At 37.7% G+C, this 17,708-nt stretch overlaps 1 protein-coding gene across 6 annotated transcripts in view; it reads left to right on the forward strand.

Annotated features, from left to right (window-relative positions):
• Positions 1 to 17,708, forward strand: part of mid2 (midline 2) — a 155,072-nt gene that overhangs the window by 83,058 nt on the left and 54,306 nt on the right. For 3 of the 6 annotated variants that reach the window (XM_065266468.2, XM_065266465.2, XM_065266469.2), the window contains exon 2: positions 9,015 to 9,723. In XM_065266468.2, the coding sequence (XP_065122540.1) occupies positions 9,031 to 9,723 (693 nt within the window). In that variant the 5' untranslated portion in view covers positions 9,015 to 9,030. Of the gene's footprint in view, positions 1 to 8,974; positions 9,724 to 17,708 lie in introns of those variants that run through there. The other 3 variants (XM_065266467.2, XM_065266466.2, XM_065266470.2) reach the window with 2 other exon arrangements.

Here is a 17,708-nt window from a genome sequence, read left to right on the forward strand (position 1 = left end):
TGGTGTGTTTTGGGAGCTGAATTTCCAAATATGGTAACATTTCTGTCACACGTTTGATGTATTCAGCCAAATGCAAGGCACTGGATAGCTGGCCAATCAAAGCATGCCGCACTTTTCAGAATGATGAGTTTTGTTAAAATCAACGCTTTTCAGAAAGGCCTTGCATAGAAAGAGTAACAATAATGTATGTTATGTAGAAAAGAAAATTTTCTTTTTAGAAACGCCATGACCCCTTAAAAAAATTAAACATTATTACAAATACATACTCAGCGACTTGATATACACAATCTTTGTTCATGTAGAGTTCACAGTTTAAACTTGATTTCTATACTTTTTTTTTAAGATTTGAGGTAAATTATTGATTGTCGTATTCAGTGTGGCTATTAATATTCATCATGTGCAAAACATTGAATGAGATCTCTTTGGGAGTGGAGCTATAATTCGAAACGGAAATAGAAAACCGCTTCTAAAATTGAATTCACTGTCGTGCGTCAGGTATCGCCTTCGCATTCATTTCTTCGATTACTTTCACATAAATGAGGAGAAATAATCTTAAAATGTATTATTAACATCCATAACCCATGAAAATTCTCTCTGAAAACAGACTAGGTTGGTTGGTTCTGATTCACTCACATAGTAATGCTGATCACTGAGAAAATTATCGTATTTTACATTGAGGCGAGTTTACTGTACAGAGGACACATGTTTGGAGTACAATTGCTCACCAGTTTGTCTCGGAGCAATAGATGTGGGTGAAGAGATTATTGCTCGGTGTGGGCGCTCTGAGATGCATGCTGCATTTGTACGGTGGCACAATTTAGCAGTGAACTGTGAAGAAAGAGAATCCTGGATGTTTGCAGCCTGCAGTGAAAAGACGCTGATTTTGTGCCAGACACCTCACCTAAAATACACCTGCTTGCTTTTATTCATTTCAGCACCCTCATAAATGCTTCCACAGCTGAGGTAGCGCAATGTTACACGGGGTAAAAGAAATGTTATGCTGATGGATCATTTGTGTGATGCTGCACAATTTAAGCATTAATATTTAAGGTTTTATGAGATCACAAGTGATGAAGCTGTTAAAGGGTGATTTTTATATTGGTATTACAGTGCAGTTCGTTGTCTGGTCTACATTAACATTAGAAAAAAAAGATGCCAGGTTGTTGTGGATTGATGCAGGGTATCAGTGTGTGGTTGCTAGGGTGTTCTGGGTGGTTGCTAGGTAATTGTCATCTATGTTCTAGTGAAGCGTATGGTGCTGCATTTTTTAATCACATAATAAATCACAAATGCAACTCAAGAATTTCTTATTCAAAACCGTGTTGTTGCTGTAGTATTTTTATGAATGAATCTACGTAGTGAAATGTGCATTAACACAAATACTGAAATAGTTTTTTTTTAAAGTGCTTCTATTCTGAACCCTCAAAGACCCTTTGTTTACAATGGGAAGATTTTCCCTCCCTCTCACATCAACCTTTACCCAGCCTGCCCTTGGGTCACTCGTAAAAAAATCGGTGGTGATAAGCCGCGAATGGCATCCCTGGCACCTGTCCCAACAGCAGCGCTCAGGGAATCCCTCAAGTCAAGTCACTCATTCTTAATTGATGTCTCTCCAGCCACCCATGAGGTGTGAGGCTACAGCAGTGCTCCAGTTGTGCCGTGTCCGGTTCAGACTTCCTCTCTACCCGTGACTCCAGCTTCCCGGTCACTCGAGCGGCTCCGGGAAACCAGTAACCAGCTGCAGGTTGACAGGAGATAAATGGCTCCATTAAAGTGTCTGGGCCGCAGGGTGGAGTCTGACCCACTGGCCCACACAGCACAACAGCAAGCGACTTACAAACATCAAATAACATACTTTCTGAGACATGCCAGGGAACATTAGCACACTGAGGTATCATCAGTCAATGTGTCCTTGCTGCAGTGGCCTATATTATACCATCTGGAGTGCAGGGCAGTGTTATGGTAGATGAATGATAGATTAATGTGAGTTTAACACTTTAATGTTACAATTTGAGTATGTCAACATATGCAGTTTGAAAATATTTATGTTGTGGGGAGTGTATTGGCTTAGGGCTTTGTATTGTGTAAAAGATAGATGAGAGTAGATGCATTAAGCACATGTATTCGCATGTATTCTAATGAAGTGCTTCATATATGTGACTCTGGACCACAAAACCAGTCATAAGGGTAAATTGAAATTGAGATTTATAAATTATCTGAAAGCTGAATAAACAAGCTTTTCATTGGTATATTTTGTTATGATAGGACAATATTTGTCCAAGATACAACAATTTGAAAATCTGGAGTCTGATTGTACATAGAATCAAAATATTAATAAAATCCCCTTTAAAGGGACACTCCACTTTTTTCCCTAGAGTTAAACATTTGATTTTTAACAGTTTGGAATCCATTCAGTTGATCTCCAGGTCTGGCGGTACCACCTTTAGCATAGCTTAGCACAATCCATTGCATCTGATTAGACCTCAAAAAAAGCATCGCGCTCAAAAATAACAAAAGAGTTTTGATATTTTTCATATGTTAAACTTGACTCTTTTGAAGTTACATTGTGAACTAAGACCGACGGAAAATTAAAAGTTGTGATTTTCTAGGCCGATGTGGCTAGGAACTATATTGAAAGTTACCAAAGGGACTTTTCAGGTGCTGCATAATATCATTGCGCCTGCTGCAGCCATGTTACGGCAGCAAAGTTAGCCATATCTGCCTAGAAAATCGCTACTTTTAATATTTCCGTCATTCTTAGTACACGATGTAACTACAGAAGAGTCAAGTTTTAAATAGCATAAAAAAATCTCTAAAATAAAAATATATTTAGTGCGATGCTAATGGTCTAATCAGATTCAATGGATTGTGCTAAGCTATGCTAAAAGTGGTAGCACCAGACCCGGACATCGGCTGAATGAATTCCAAACGGTAAAAATCAAATGTTTAACTGTGGTGGAGCTGGAAAATTTGCATATTTTCAAAAAAAGTGGAGTGGCCCTTAAAGTCTTTTTAACACATGCAGTATTACTAATAAAAAACATTTGTTTTAGTGCTCTCTACGGGCTTACCGCTGTATTGACATTGTTGACTGAATGGGGAAGTTGTAAGCTTTTAAATAAAACCCCAATTTTAATGGGAAATCCCCTAGGAACCAGTACCAATGCAGTTTGTAGGCGAGTTTCTGGCCAATTTTAATCACGATTTCGATGCATCCACTCTCAAAAATAAAGTTTTTATATATTTACGGTAGGAAATGACAAAATATCTTCATGGAACAGGTTCTTTATATTCTATACTAATGATTTTTTTGGGTTTAAAGAAAAAACGATAAATTTGACCCATGCAATGTATTTTTGGGTGATTCTCAGGAAATGCAGATATAGAAGGTGTCTAGCATCAAAAAAAATTAAAAGCCCTTGATGCCAATTTTTGGCACATATAAGATTAAGGTCGGAACTTTCTATAAACATTTTTTTAGTATCATTATCAAAAATGATCATTACCACAACATGATATTAAATAAAAATATGCATTTACAAACTTATGTTCCAGTAATGAGAACTAAAAAGTTGTCTAGGTACTATGACAAACAAAATGAATTGAAAATTGGATGAAAATTGGTCTTGGACACATTTATATTCCTTAATATTGTCTCTACATTTACCAATGATCACCAAATACCACATGTTCCTTTACTATAAATGTTTATAGTATAACATGCAATGAAGCTTTTTATTTTTTAGATTTTTTAATTATAAATATTTCCATGTCAAAGAACTCAAATCCAGTCATTGACACGTTGTGGTAATGAAAAAATACCCCTTAAATATGGAAAAAAAAACAAAATTGGTTTGTATGATGTCATTTGAAATCATGTGCAAAATAGGACATGAACAGATGTTTGTAACTGTATGCTTCTTATTTTGATACTCTTACTTTGCATTTACTTTTTTGTCAAAATGTTTCATGACGCCTCATAAATCTAATTGCGAGAGAACCACCCTTTTGCCTTTTTTCTACAAATATACTCATGCAACTTACGACCAGGGTCACATATTTAGTTTCAGTTTCAGTCAGTAAGTATTAGGTGATAATTGTCTCATTATCTTTGTATACACACAGTATAATTCAAGTAAGTAAAATCCTTTGAGACATATTTAAAACGAATTGTCCCTATTGTTTGGACAGGGCTAATTTTCTTTGTTCCAGAAATGTCATTTTCCCAGTGACGCGTGATTTTTCTTTATTCCCCTGTTAGAAGAGCCGCAGAAAAAGTCCCAGTGGACATAGAGACGGGCAGTCATATTCAACATTCTTCTTGCAGTTATGCTTCGCTTCGTATTTGCGTCGTATGCTGTTATTTTGAAAGTATTTGAGAAAAAATGACAAGCTAATGCATTACCAATGTGTTTTCATGAGCAAATATAAATGCAGCGTTTATGCGAGGCATCAGCTTGTGATGATGTAAATACAGTACACTTTAAACTCGCGTAGCAGATGAAAATACGTTTGCGTACGTTTGGATTGAGCGTTAAGTGGCTTTGTTAAATCATTACCATATGACTCATCTTTCGTAGTTTAGAGTGCTGTTTTTCAGTTCCAGGTCGACATCAAAGGGAAAATAATGTCTTAACTCCAGAAAAGATCACATGAAGCAGACTCTGCTTTCAAAGCGTGTGCCTGAGCAAAAGCAGGCTCTGATCAGCTGCCATATGGAGCACTTCATCATAATCAGATTATGAGATGTGTGGTCTTTCTTTGAAAGTAGTTTACCTCTCTATGAAAATCTTCTTTTATCTCTTACATCCTTCTTGTGCCTGTTACTTAAAAGTGGCCCTAAACGTATTTAGACACTTAAAAACACTGCAAATTCTTAAATTTTTATGTTTTGCAATACATTTTTGGGTTACCGTACCCTTATAAACTTGTACTATTCGGGCAGCATCTATACATTGGTTCTCATTTACTAAACATGCATGTGCAAAAAAATTGTGCGAACTAACCCCGCACCTCCTTCTCGGACTTCTGAGTGACAGCTCTACTCTGGACAAACACTCCAAAGTCCCAACCAGAGTAATTGATTGCATAGTTACAATGATATGATTTGACGCTAGGTACAGATGAGCAATTTAAATCTGATCAGGCATTCAGTTTTCCTTGCCGTCCCGGGGAGCACGGCCCATGGTTGCTTAGCTACGAAACATGCCACGGGAGTGTGCTTTGCCCCTTGACCCACGTTTAACACGCGTTTTAGACATGATATGTAAACGGCCACTAGGGCTGCACGATTCAAGCTAAAATGTGAATCACAATTTTTTCCATGGGAATTGAGATCCCGATTCTCTCACCCGATTCTCTTTTTTTTAACAAAAACATTTATTATGCACTTAACTAAAAAAAAATGTGCTACAGGACTTTCAGTTATAATAACGTGTCTAAAAAGTCTCTTTTTCATATTTTAGACCCCTTAAAATTTAGAGTAATTTAAAATTTGTTAGCTGTTAAATTGCACCTGTGCTTTTTGTATCAAACTGGCCAAACTTAAAACTTTAAAAACACTAACGTTAAACCTTTAAAAAACTAAACGATCAACATTTTGAGGCATCAGAGAGAAACGCAGACAAGTAACAATGTTCCCCTTGTGCGAAAAACCCTTTCTAATGGGGAACGCACAGAGGCCATTTCTCAATGTGAAGGCTGCAGCCTCTCTGGAGGTTGCATTTCTAAACTGCGCATCATAAAGACTGTCTAATTTCAGAATATTAACAATTAACATTATAAAGATGACTATTATTTTTAATTAATAATAAATTGTTGAAGTATGTTTATGACTTGCGAATGTAATGCTCCGTTAACTCAAATGAACCAGGCTTGATGACGTATACAGCCTGCATGCGACCTCCGGAGGTTGCAGCCTTCCGATTTAGAAACGTCCGGAGCCTGAGGTAAATAATTTCCTTGCCTTCTTTCGAAACCAATTTTGTTGTATCATCACTTTCTCCGTCGCCACCAGGATTTTCCACAATGACACTAGTTATCCTCTCTTCTTTGTGAAAATTGCCACTCCAAATCCACCAAGTAAACGACTGTGTTTAGGTCTGCCGCCTTGTTATACGTCACGCGAGTGACAGCGGAAAGCCGCAAATGAGATGAGAGAGAGGAGAGAAACGATCGGGTCTGATTGGTGAATGAATAGGGTTTGGTTTTACCCTGTATGAGTGTGTGTTAGCAAGTTTGACTGATGTTCTTGGATTGTAATGTAAATACGTGAACACTTGAACGCAGAATCTGAATACAGGGAAATACTGTATATGCAAGTGAATCGCCGTCATTTAAAATGAGGATTGCATATATGTATGAATCGAGATCGTGATTCTTTTTCGATTAATCGTGCAGCCCTAACGGCCACAGGACGCTGTAATGTATATATATATATATATATATATATATATATATATATATATACTAGTCAACATTTGAAGTGGATCAAAAAAGTTTATCAAAGTTGTCCTAAGACAAGAATGGGTATTAGGGATTGGTTTTATGTAAACTTTTTTGAATGGTTTTGATCCACTTCGAATGTTGACTAGTGTATATCGGAATTCTGTTTAGAAACCACATCGCCGTTATTGAAAAAATATATACTGCGAAATATATTGATTTTGAATTATTGTTGAGCCCTATGATCTTTACAGAATATCCTAATGATTTTTGGCATAAAGAAAAATTTATAATTTTGACACATACAGTGTATGTAGCCCATCATGTGTGTGGTTCGTAATTTCAAAATATGTGTTCTGCGCGTCGAGTGATCCTATGTGCATAACCTGTCTTGTCAAAATAAGTGCCTGCTGCAGACGCGTCTAAAGGGTTTATGATAAAAAAAGACGCTCGCGGTTGCCAGATACTCACATAATCTCATGTGTAATCAGAGTTTACTGTTAAGGGAGTGTCTTGTGTGTATTTGTGAACATGAGCGTCTGTTTTATCATAAACCATTTTGACAAAACACGTGATGCACATGGTTCACATGACGCAACAAACATATATTTTGAAAACACTCCCAACATCCATGACACTCCCACACAACACTTATTTTGAATTTGTGCCCCTCGGAGGAGCAGTCACGAGCTGCCACTGCCTATGATAAAACAAGATTTTCCTGAAACATGGTTGTTGCTGACCGTTCCTTTCATCCCTCTTTATCATACATCCATCAACCTGATTGCATCAATTCAGTAATTGACAGATAACAGTAATTACGTTAACTCAACATGTAGCTGGGATTTCAATTAATCTGGTCTCATAAAACCCTCCTGATAACCAGCATGGTGACTGTTACAAAGGCACGACCTTTTATCGCTGTGATATCTGCATGTTGTTTATTTTCCAGTAATGACTGTTTCTCAGTGATCTCCTGCTGGCTTTAATCACAGACTGGCTGTCATAGGTGCCTGCCGAGTTAAAGATCTCAGGATATTTGCAGACTTAAAGAGCTTTTGAATTTCATAGCTGTCAGATATTTTAAGCGGCAGTCTTAAGGACTTTTCTTGTCAAGATGGCAGTAACTTGCCGCTTCAGTAGATAAGTCTGTCTAGAAGGTTTTGACACGCTCAATAGCCATTAAGGAGGGTGGAAAGAAGCTACAGGGTAATGTGGGTATGATAGGATGGAGATGAATGGTGTCACTGTTAGATCTAAAGGTGTTGTGAAATGTGATCATATTTCGTTTATTTGAGTTTAAAGTCCCATATTGATTTGGAGGTAACATCAGAGATGGAAATTCACAGAGCGTTCAGGCCAAATCAATATGAAGTCACATTGTTGAACGTGGACCCGCAAAGGAGAGTTGACTTTGCAGAAGTAGGAAAGTGTGATATAGTAATAATCAAAAACCCTCACAGTCTTTCATCATCTGTATATTTTATTATTTATTGCTACTTTTGTTGATCTGTATTTTTCTTTGGTGTGTATGACTGTTAAGTAAGTTAGGGGAGGTTTCCCGGACAGGATTTAGAATCATTTTAAGACAAAACAATGGCACTGATATATGTTAAGATACGTCATTGCAAGATGTTTTTAAATTAAAACATGCCTTTTAATCTGGTACAAGGATAAGCCATGTTTGGGAAACCACCCCTTAAAGTACATTATATAATTAACATTATACCATTTATGCATTTAGCAAACCTTTGTATCTGAAGAGACTTGCTAACTGCATACTGATGTATACTCCACATTTCTGGGAATCAATCAAACCAATGTCTCTAATGGTGTTAACATGTTCAGCCACAGGAACATTACGCTATCTTAAACAGTTTAACAAACTTGAAAATGAAGGCTGGAAGCACAGGTGCCGCTACATTCATGCTCAGTGATGGCTGTGCTGATTTAAAGCCATTCATATTCATCAAAGCAGAAACGTAATCTGCTAAACCCATTTTATTTAAGCTTCAAAGATGTGCTAGGGATGTGTGGTTAACAATTCCTGAGCAGGAAAATACTTGTAGAGTGTTTTCGTTCAGGGGTTTTTGCTTTCTTCTAAACGGTCTTAGAGGAAGTGATGCATTATATTGGCTGTGACTTGATGGGCAGAAATGTTGCTTGATGAATTTCATTGCTTGTGTGTCGCTTTCTCAAGCCTAAAACCACTAGTAAGTTAATATCAAGACACGACCGTCTTTAGTTCTTACGTTTAAAATGTGGTTATTGTTATGTCATTGCTAATGTTTTGATGCATGCTGACACTGTTGAGCCAAAGATATTGCTTTGTTGTTAACAAACGAATGTGCGCTTGCTATCATTAACCAAGCTGCTTGAAATGAAAGAGATTTTCCACTTTAAAACCTTTTGCTTTTCTTGAATGTCACTTTAATTGTTCATATCTGATTTTAAATGGGAAAATCTCTTTGTCCTGCTTTGTGCCGTGCATAAGTTGCTTGCCACTAACCCATAGCTATCCGCTGCACAGGTGACTGACCAGCTTCTGTGGGATTTGATGTCACCTTTAGATCGGTTCAACTGAAGATGGAAACACTGGAGTCGGAGCTGACGTGTCCAATCTGCCTGGAATTGTTTGAGGATCCTCTCCTGCTGCCCTGCGCCCACAGCCTGTGCTTCAACTGCGCCCACCGCATCCTGGTCTCGCACTGCTCCAGCACCAAGCCCCTCGAGTCCATCTCCGCCTTCCAGTGCCCCACCTGCCGCTACGTCATCACGCTCAATCAGCGCGGCCTGGAGGGCTTGAAGCGCAATGTGACGCTGCAGAACATCATCGACCGCTTCCAGAAGGCTTCTGTCAGCGGGCCCAACTCCCCCAACGAAAGTCGCCGGCCGCGGCCCTACAGTGCCACGCTCGGCGGGAGCGCGCGGGGGAGCCCCGCCGGTAGCGCCATGTCCGTCGAGCGCGTCGGCTGCCAGTTTTGCGATCAGGAGCCACCACGGGAGGCGGTGAAGACCTGCGTGACGTGCGAGGTTTCGTACTGTGACCGCTGCCTGCGGGCCACGCACCCCAATAAGAAACCTTTCACCAGCCATCGTCTGGTAGAGCCGGTGGCAGACTCTCAGCTGCGTGGACTGGCCTGTCTGGAGCATGAGAACGAGAAGGTGAACATGTACTGTGTGGTGGACGACCAGCTGATCTGTGCTCTCTGCAAGCTGGTGGGTCGGCATCGCGAGCACCAGGTCACATCGCTAAGCGATCGCTTCGACAAGCTTAAGGTAAGGAGCGTGTTTTGCTGATCTATTACTAAAGGAGTAGTTAATCCACAAACTAAAATCTCATTTTGTCCCAAAATCTGTATGATGAAGACAGAAAATAAGACTTTTTCATGCAGTTCTTGCATGTTTTTATATATATAAATATATATATATATATATATATATATATATATTTATATATATATATATATATATATATATATATATATATATATATATTAAGTTTATCAGCCACAGTCTCTCTAAATCTTTATAGATTTTTTGAAGTATTTCTTAATTTTTTTTCACACAAGAAAGCTAAATTATTGCATTTTATTTTGGGGTGAACTATTCTTTTGTCCAACCATTGAAATGCATTTTTATTTTTTAAATATGGGGTAAGACTTTCAATCTTGCACCTCATTATTGAAACTGCTCAATATATTGAACTATCTTTGATGAAATTCAAATCCATTTTCACTTGCTTGATTCTTTCCTATATCAACATTCCTCAGTCTCTTTCCTAAAATCTTTTGTTGTCAGACATGACGCACCGTAACCATTATTTACTCTCTTTTTGTAAACTCACTTCATTAGCATCAAACTAACTCATATTGAGGTGCTTCATGCATGGGACTACCCAGATGTTTCACTGAGCCGGCGTCATTATCATATTAGATGAGTCTGCAGTCCCTAAAGCCGTTCTCTGTTTAGCACTGAAACGCAATGCTGACCAGCTACAAAGAAACTGATTGCTGAATCAGGACTTAAATACAGAAGCTCATTGAGCTCTCCACCTAAGCATAGCTCTTTGTAAATACACTCACATAGCAGTAAAATTATTCACAGCTGCATGATATTTAACAACAGACAGAATTAAATCCCATTTTATTGGACTGTTATTTTAACGGCATCATAACTTTAGAGAACAAATCATTATAATGTAGATATTACGGTTTGCACGGCTTATGCCATGTCAAGTTACAGAAAAACAGCCCAAACCAGTGTGCTAGTGAGGTACTCATGGGATGTACTTGTTAATATGAGCCCACATCGATGCTTTTACACCATCATAACTTGGCTTTTATGAAAAGGCAGCCATTGACTTCTGCATCAGCATTAGAATAGCAAGCATAGACGGCCTATGTGATCTGCCTGTGATCTTTTATCCCAGCTGACCTCTTTGTTCACACCAGGAATGAACAAAGAGGAATAAAGCAATGAATGCGGCTTCGTTGAAACTGCCTCGATTGTGCCAGATGAAGTTCATTGTGTGCTGCAGAAAGTCGATACCTGAGAAAGTTGCTCCGCTATTGTCCAAAGGTCTTCTCGCAGGGAAGCTGCCATTATGCAAAGGTTACAACATCCATATCGACATGCAATTTCCTCTTGGAATCCCGGTGGAATAAAAGGGATTGCCTTTGGTTTGGAGTTGCTCGCTGGAATGTTATGTCCATTATTACATCTTTTGCTTGTTGCACACTTTCTGCACGCCACTTAATAGCTTTGTGTCATTCCAGATCAATTGCATTCATTTAAAGCGTTATTTCGGATGCTATGCTAAAATGTGCTTAAAATGTGCAAAAAAATCCAAATCCATATTCGGGTTTGTGTCTACATTGCAGAAGCTTATTCAAATGTTCGTCTGCTGGAGCTTTGAACCTGCCTAACTTTGAACTTCAATCCACAACCTGAGGATCGAGAGAGAGAGAGAGAGAGAGATGGCACTGTCAGGGCTCAGGGCTTCAAACTTTTAATCTTCTTCCGGCTCAAGTAAAATGAGAAATCCCAGTTTGTGTGCGAGCTTCACGGTGGATGATGATGATTCATATGGTTCTGTGCGTGAATATGAGCTCTGCCATTCTCTAGTCAACATCCGCTGAGTCACGTCGCATTTATTGCAAAGCCAAAGCGCAAACTGAAGTTATACAGTAGGGTGGTTTTGGAAAAGGATCTTGTGTCCATTGCCTTATTGTTACAAGCTAACTGATTGAAAAGCAGGTACTCGAGTTACTGTTTGCTTTACTTTAAGGAGCTAATGAGCTGTCATTTTAGGAACTCATCAATGCTTCTCCACTCTGAAGCAGGTGAAACGAACAAAAACAAACATTATGCTTGGGCCTGCGCTCTGCATGGTGCTCAGCATCCATTTATTGATCACACTGTTCTTCTGCGTTTGAACGTGACTCGCATAAGGAACGTAGAACGGTGAAGCCTTTAAAGCGCACTTGCAAATGCACAGGGATTAGGTATTAACAGGGACAAAACACAAAATATGAAAAATGTGGCGATTAAAAGCTTAATTTCTATTTGGAAAAAGTTGCAAGTCGCAGCAGTCAGCTTTGATTAAAGTTCCACCCGGTTTGGCGGTTGGGCCTCTTATTTTAAGCTCCTTAGGGAAGCTGTCTATCTTCTTACAAATATATGAGCCCAGCTCAGCAGACACCAACTCCACCAATTCTGCTGCATTCAGCCGACATCCGTAGGCCACCTGGGTCAGTTTCAAAATGCTCCTGAAAGTCCGTTTTAAAGGCCAGAGGAGCGTTTAATATAAAGTGAGCTTTCCTTCCACAGGACCTCCGCAGATTTCCTACTGCAGCTATATTTGCCTGATTTTGGCCATCCTTTAGCTCAAGGTGTTCAGGGAAGATAATGCAGAAATGTGTCATGCGTATATATCCATTTCATTTAGTGTGATGTAAAATACTTAAAAAATGTTTATGCATATTGGTGCTGCCTTCATACTGTAGGATAGATTGTGACCCTATATATTAAACACTTTTTGTAGTAGTGTTGGAGATGCTAACTTGAAACGGTACTGTAACTTGTCAATGTACAAGCTACGCTTAATTTAAAGCTGGTTAATTTTTTCAGGTCACAATGATGAAAAATAATGCAGATCCCAAAAATTCAACATTTTGCGCTCTTTTGCGATCACAGCTGGAGGGACTGACTGGTTGCCGCAACTAAACCCAGTGACACTGACCGTTGGGGCCTTTCCAGCAACATGACAAAGTTGCGAAAAGTTTAACTTTATGCAAATGATGAACGATTTTCGGGAGCGACTACCAATGAGAGTGAAGCATTTAAATTCACGTCATCCGTCTTTCGCCAGTAACTGAAGTGGACGTTATTCATTCAGAGATTCTTGTAATGTATACGGGGCATTAATGTTAATCAAAAATCTAATAGTAGGTATTTTAAAGCACTGTGATTTTATTTTTCAAAAATAAGCCAAAAAAGTTGTAAAATCCTGGTAAAACTGACTATACCACTTATAAAAGTAAAAGGAAATAAAGAGTAGTGAACAGTAGCATTTTTGCCTAATTTTATTTTGAAATTATTGAATAATAATGTTATTTTGTACCACTACAAAAAATACAGCACAACAACCTGTATGGTGATATGAAGCAGTTGTTGAACCAATGAAAATTTTTTTATTTCTTCGTTGAACTGTCCAAATGAATTGTTTCAACAAGACTTCCCAAATGCGTGATGAGACATGACATTAGAAGCTTGTTACTATGTTTTTGATTACGTACACTGTCACGCTACTTAGATACCTCCCAAAACCGGTCTATTACAATAAAATTACCTAGCAGGTGTTTTGATAGTTTTTGTTGCTATTATTGCTTTTCTGGAGCATAAAATGTCCTATTTCCCTTTCCCTCCCATCTGTATGGAGATAGGCCAATGTTTTGCAGCTGTTTGAGGAACCGCGTGTACCAAGAGTGCTAGTTGTTTCCATATGGAGCTTTTAAACTCTCCTACAAATGCATGTGGATACCTGGCACACAGTTGCGTGCTGAGATGCCCACACGTGCATACCACATTGTGTGTGTGGTGCGTGACGCACGCTTCAGATATATAGTGACAGGTTGTCTTGAATATAGAGGCGTGTTGTTAAATTGCTTTGAACCTTGTGATCCCTATGCACAATTAATGCAAAAAGAAACTAGAAGGCTTTTAAGAGCAGTGCATTGGAGACGCCGGCCTCCGGTCTTCAGGTTAAGGGGTTTCTGGAGTGCAGGGGTCTAATGTGCGATGTGCTGAGATGTACAAGGCGCCTAGTATATCATCTTTCAGCCACATACACGATAGAATGAATCGGTAATGCTCGGAGAGGGGATTAAAAGCTATAGTGGCTGTGGTTTTAAGTGATTTTTCCACTCAGTTCTAGCCTTCAAACTGGAATTTTTTTATTAGTTATTCATAAAGAAACTTATGCACCTGTGTGTTCCATTATTTTATGTTTCACAAAAGTCTTAAAAAAACTATTCTTAATGTTTTTAAATGATTCAACAAGCCTAAGATGGTCTCCAGTTGGTTAACCTGGTCTCCCAGTTTGATTTAGGTCTGCAAGACAATCAGACTGGGTGTGGGTTTTGTTTAAGCGGAAATGTGTAGACATTTATGTAAGTTGCTCAGCATCTGTTTAGCTCCAAGCTATTCTCATCCAACAGTTCAAGGTCTAGGTGACATGGGTCATCTACTGTCTCTGTTAGGGATGCTAGGAGCATTTCCACCAAGAGCTGGAATGTTAGAAGACAGTCCATGGAATTTCCTGTGGATGTTCTCCATCATGCATTAGTTGCTGAGGACATTCCGGCTCATCCGGCTTGACTAAAGCTTGCTGTTTAGCTGCCAAGATACTGCCTCTCTCAGGAGACAAACAAGAGCAGGGAGCGTGAGACCGCTAGCACGTTCACCGTGTTTTCTCAACCCATGAGGAATCCCAAACTTCTTTGTCCTGCCCCAGGACACTCATCGAATTTGCCAAGATTCACGTCCACCTGCTTTTGTCTGTGCTGCTGCTAATGAGCGGAGGAGCTGGACGGACCACCTGAATCTTATCACTGCTTACTAGGAATACAAGATGAGATAAAACAAACTTGAAAATGTCATGTACTCACCCTCACTATTTCAACCCCATACTCTGTATGTAAGTGAGGACTGGAAACAGCTGGTCACCATTCACTTTTATTGTATTAAAAAGAGCAGGTCTGGAATAACATATAAGGATGATTAAATTGGAACAGATTCATTGCGAAACAAACTATCTGATTATTTATGGTATAGCTTATGTTTTATATAACTGCAATATCATGCAATGAGGTAATCATTGAGTATAAGCAGCCAAGAATTTGACTATTTCTGAGATTTGTCTAAGCCTGTGCAGGCAAATTTAAGCACAGAGACACCTTTAATGAACTGTTAAGAATGGTTGTGTGGTTGTGCAAGTGTCAAAGAGCCTGGGGTCCAACACATCTGCTATGCTAAAACAAACAGGAGAATCCCAGCAGTAATCATACAGTCTGCTTATCTCAACACTTGAGTTAAGCCCCATGCCACGCATGCAAATTAAGAACCCGAGGTAAAAATAGTTTGCGTTGTCTACATAATTATATATTCAGAATCACAATGTGATGCAAAATTATTACCGCATGTTTTTGGAAAAGCAATTTTAAGCTGAAAATGGTGGCAGTTTGATTTAAACCAGTAACATTTCTATTTGTAAATTTAGATGGTTATTGTGATAAAAAACATTGATGAGTTCTTCATTTTTGTAGTGAAAATTTGAGAAAAAATTTTAAACAAAGTTTTAAAATGTAAAAAAAAAATTTGTGAGTTTTTTTAAACAAAGGAATATCGGCTATGATTATTATATATTATATTTATTATTTAATTAACTATATATATAATTACTATTTTCAGATTTTTTATTATATAATCAAGATGTTTAAGTAGCTGTTTATTTGAATTTCAGAACAAATTTTAACATTGCTAAATCAAAAAAAAAAAAAAATTAAGTTTGCCCAACCTCCCATAAAAATATACATGAAGTACATATAAAACCAAAATGGTTTTGTCAGTTTGAGAAAGAAATCTATATGTAAAATATATTCTGTGTGTAATCTGTGTGTAGTTCCTGGATCTCTTGGTAAATAATTAAGTCTAAATGTGACCCTAGACCATAAAAACATAAGTAGCACGGATATATTTGTACAATAAATTGGATGGGTCAAAATTATAGATTTTTTTAATGCAAAAAATCAGTAGGATATTACTGTAAGTAAATATCATGTTCCATGTAATGTGTGTTGCACAATACTAATTTAGATAACTTTAAAGGGCACCTATTATGCAAAATCCAATTTTATAAGTTGTTTGAACATAAATGTGTGTTGGCTGTTTGTGAACACAACAACCCTACAATGAAAAAAATATTTTTAATACCCATTAAATCAAAGCAGTCTCATTAAAATTGCTGTATTGATTCTCATGTTAATGTGATGTCACACTGATAAAGCCCCACCCACAGACTGACTGGATAATTTTACCCAAAAGCCTTTTTAAATGTGTTTGTTAGTATGTTAGAAACTATTGTCTTGGGGTGTCCTCGACTAAGGATTTACATATTCAAATCAGAATTGTCGAATCTTTCCATAGTCGACCGATAGTCGAATCATCTATGTTTGTGTGCATGGGATGGGAGGGGGCCAGACCAGGTACAAATTGGTAACTTTTATTTTCTTTCACAAGCAGCACACATAAACAACTTTCTGATAAAGTGACCAAAACTGTATTTCAAGTGATGAACGAAGACAAAACTGACGATGCATTTATATATAGTTTTAAGGTTAAATGTATGGCAACATTTGTTTAATTATTCCTCATAACATTTTAAAGCCATGATCTACAGAACATCACACAAAAAAAAACATTTTGATAACTAAACCTAAAAAAATAAAAAAGGTGATCCTGCTTTGGAAACCCTGGCTACAATTCAGTGTTTTCAATGACAAATAATTTGTGATTGTGACTGTAAATGATAAAAACTAAGCTTTATATATATAATTCATTAAACGTTCATTTATAACAATCAAAACACTGAAATTAATTATTTTATAGACACTATGCGTTATTATTTAGCACAGAAATACCTGCTTGCCTACTTTGACTTTGATCATCTCTGTATTCACTTTAGATACAGAAAGACCTGATGATATTATTTATTTCAGGAATCTCTTTGCAATCATTTGAAAGTGAACATAGACCATAATATTAAATCACAAGAAGTCGTGTCAAACATGATATAGGTTCGGTGCAGATATTTTCAGATCAGAATTTACGTTTATAATAAATTAAAATAATAATAAAATAAGGTCAGAAGTAACAAGGTTCAGAACAAATATGTGCAATATGCCTGAAGTGCACGGAAACAAAACACAAGCCAAATAGTTAAATCAGATAACCCAGAGTGATTTATAAATAAAATAAAATAAAGAAATTATTAAAAGAACAAAAGTATAGCCAGAATTGCCAGCTTTGTCTTTTAAATGTAGAAACAAAGAGGCAATGATTTATTAACATAGAGACCTCTTATGGACGTGTAGCCCGGTCACAGGGGTTGTTGGATTTATTAACTCATTTTAAAAATATTTATTAAAAGCTGCTACATCACATATTATTTGCAGCATTATCATATGTTGTATATGAATATATTGTGAGAAAGCTGTTATATGTGATATCAGATAACGGCCAAAATTGAATGATCCTCATTTCATAACACTGTGAGATTGGTAGTCGAATCAAGCTTCTCTTATCGATGCATTGAATCTTTGACTATTCGGGGTCACCCCTACTATTGTATTAGACTCTATTCACAGGAATCAGATCTGTTATTAACCAAAAGCACTCACTGTCTGTTGGTAAGAGAGTGAGGAGCAGTAGCTCATTTACAGTGAAAGGTACAGAAAGAAAAACAGCACTTTTGTGCTCCTGCACAAATAATAAGCGCATTTTGGACATACTATAAATGATCTATGGGGTACAAAAACTTCACAGACACATTCTAGGCACACCTGAGACTTTTATTACATCTTGTAAAAATGGGCATAATAGATAACCTTTAAATTTGATTTTCTTTTTTCACCCTCTAGATTTTCAAATATTTGTATCTCGGCCAAATATTGTCCTTACAAATCATACATCAATGGGAAGCT

Source organism: Paramisgurnus dabryanus, chromosome 16 (assembly GCF_030506205.2).
Source record: "Paramisgurnus dabryanus chromosome 16, PD_genome_1.1, whole genome shotgun sequence".
In the NCBI taxonomy this organism is placed as follows: Eukaryota; Metazoa; Chordata; class Actinopteri; order Cypriniformes; family Cobitidae; genus Paramisgurnus; species Paramisgurnus dabryanus.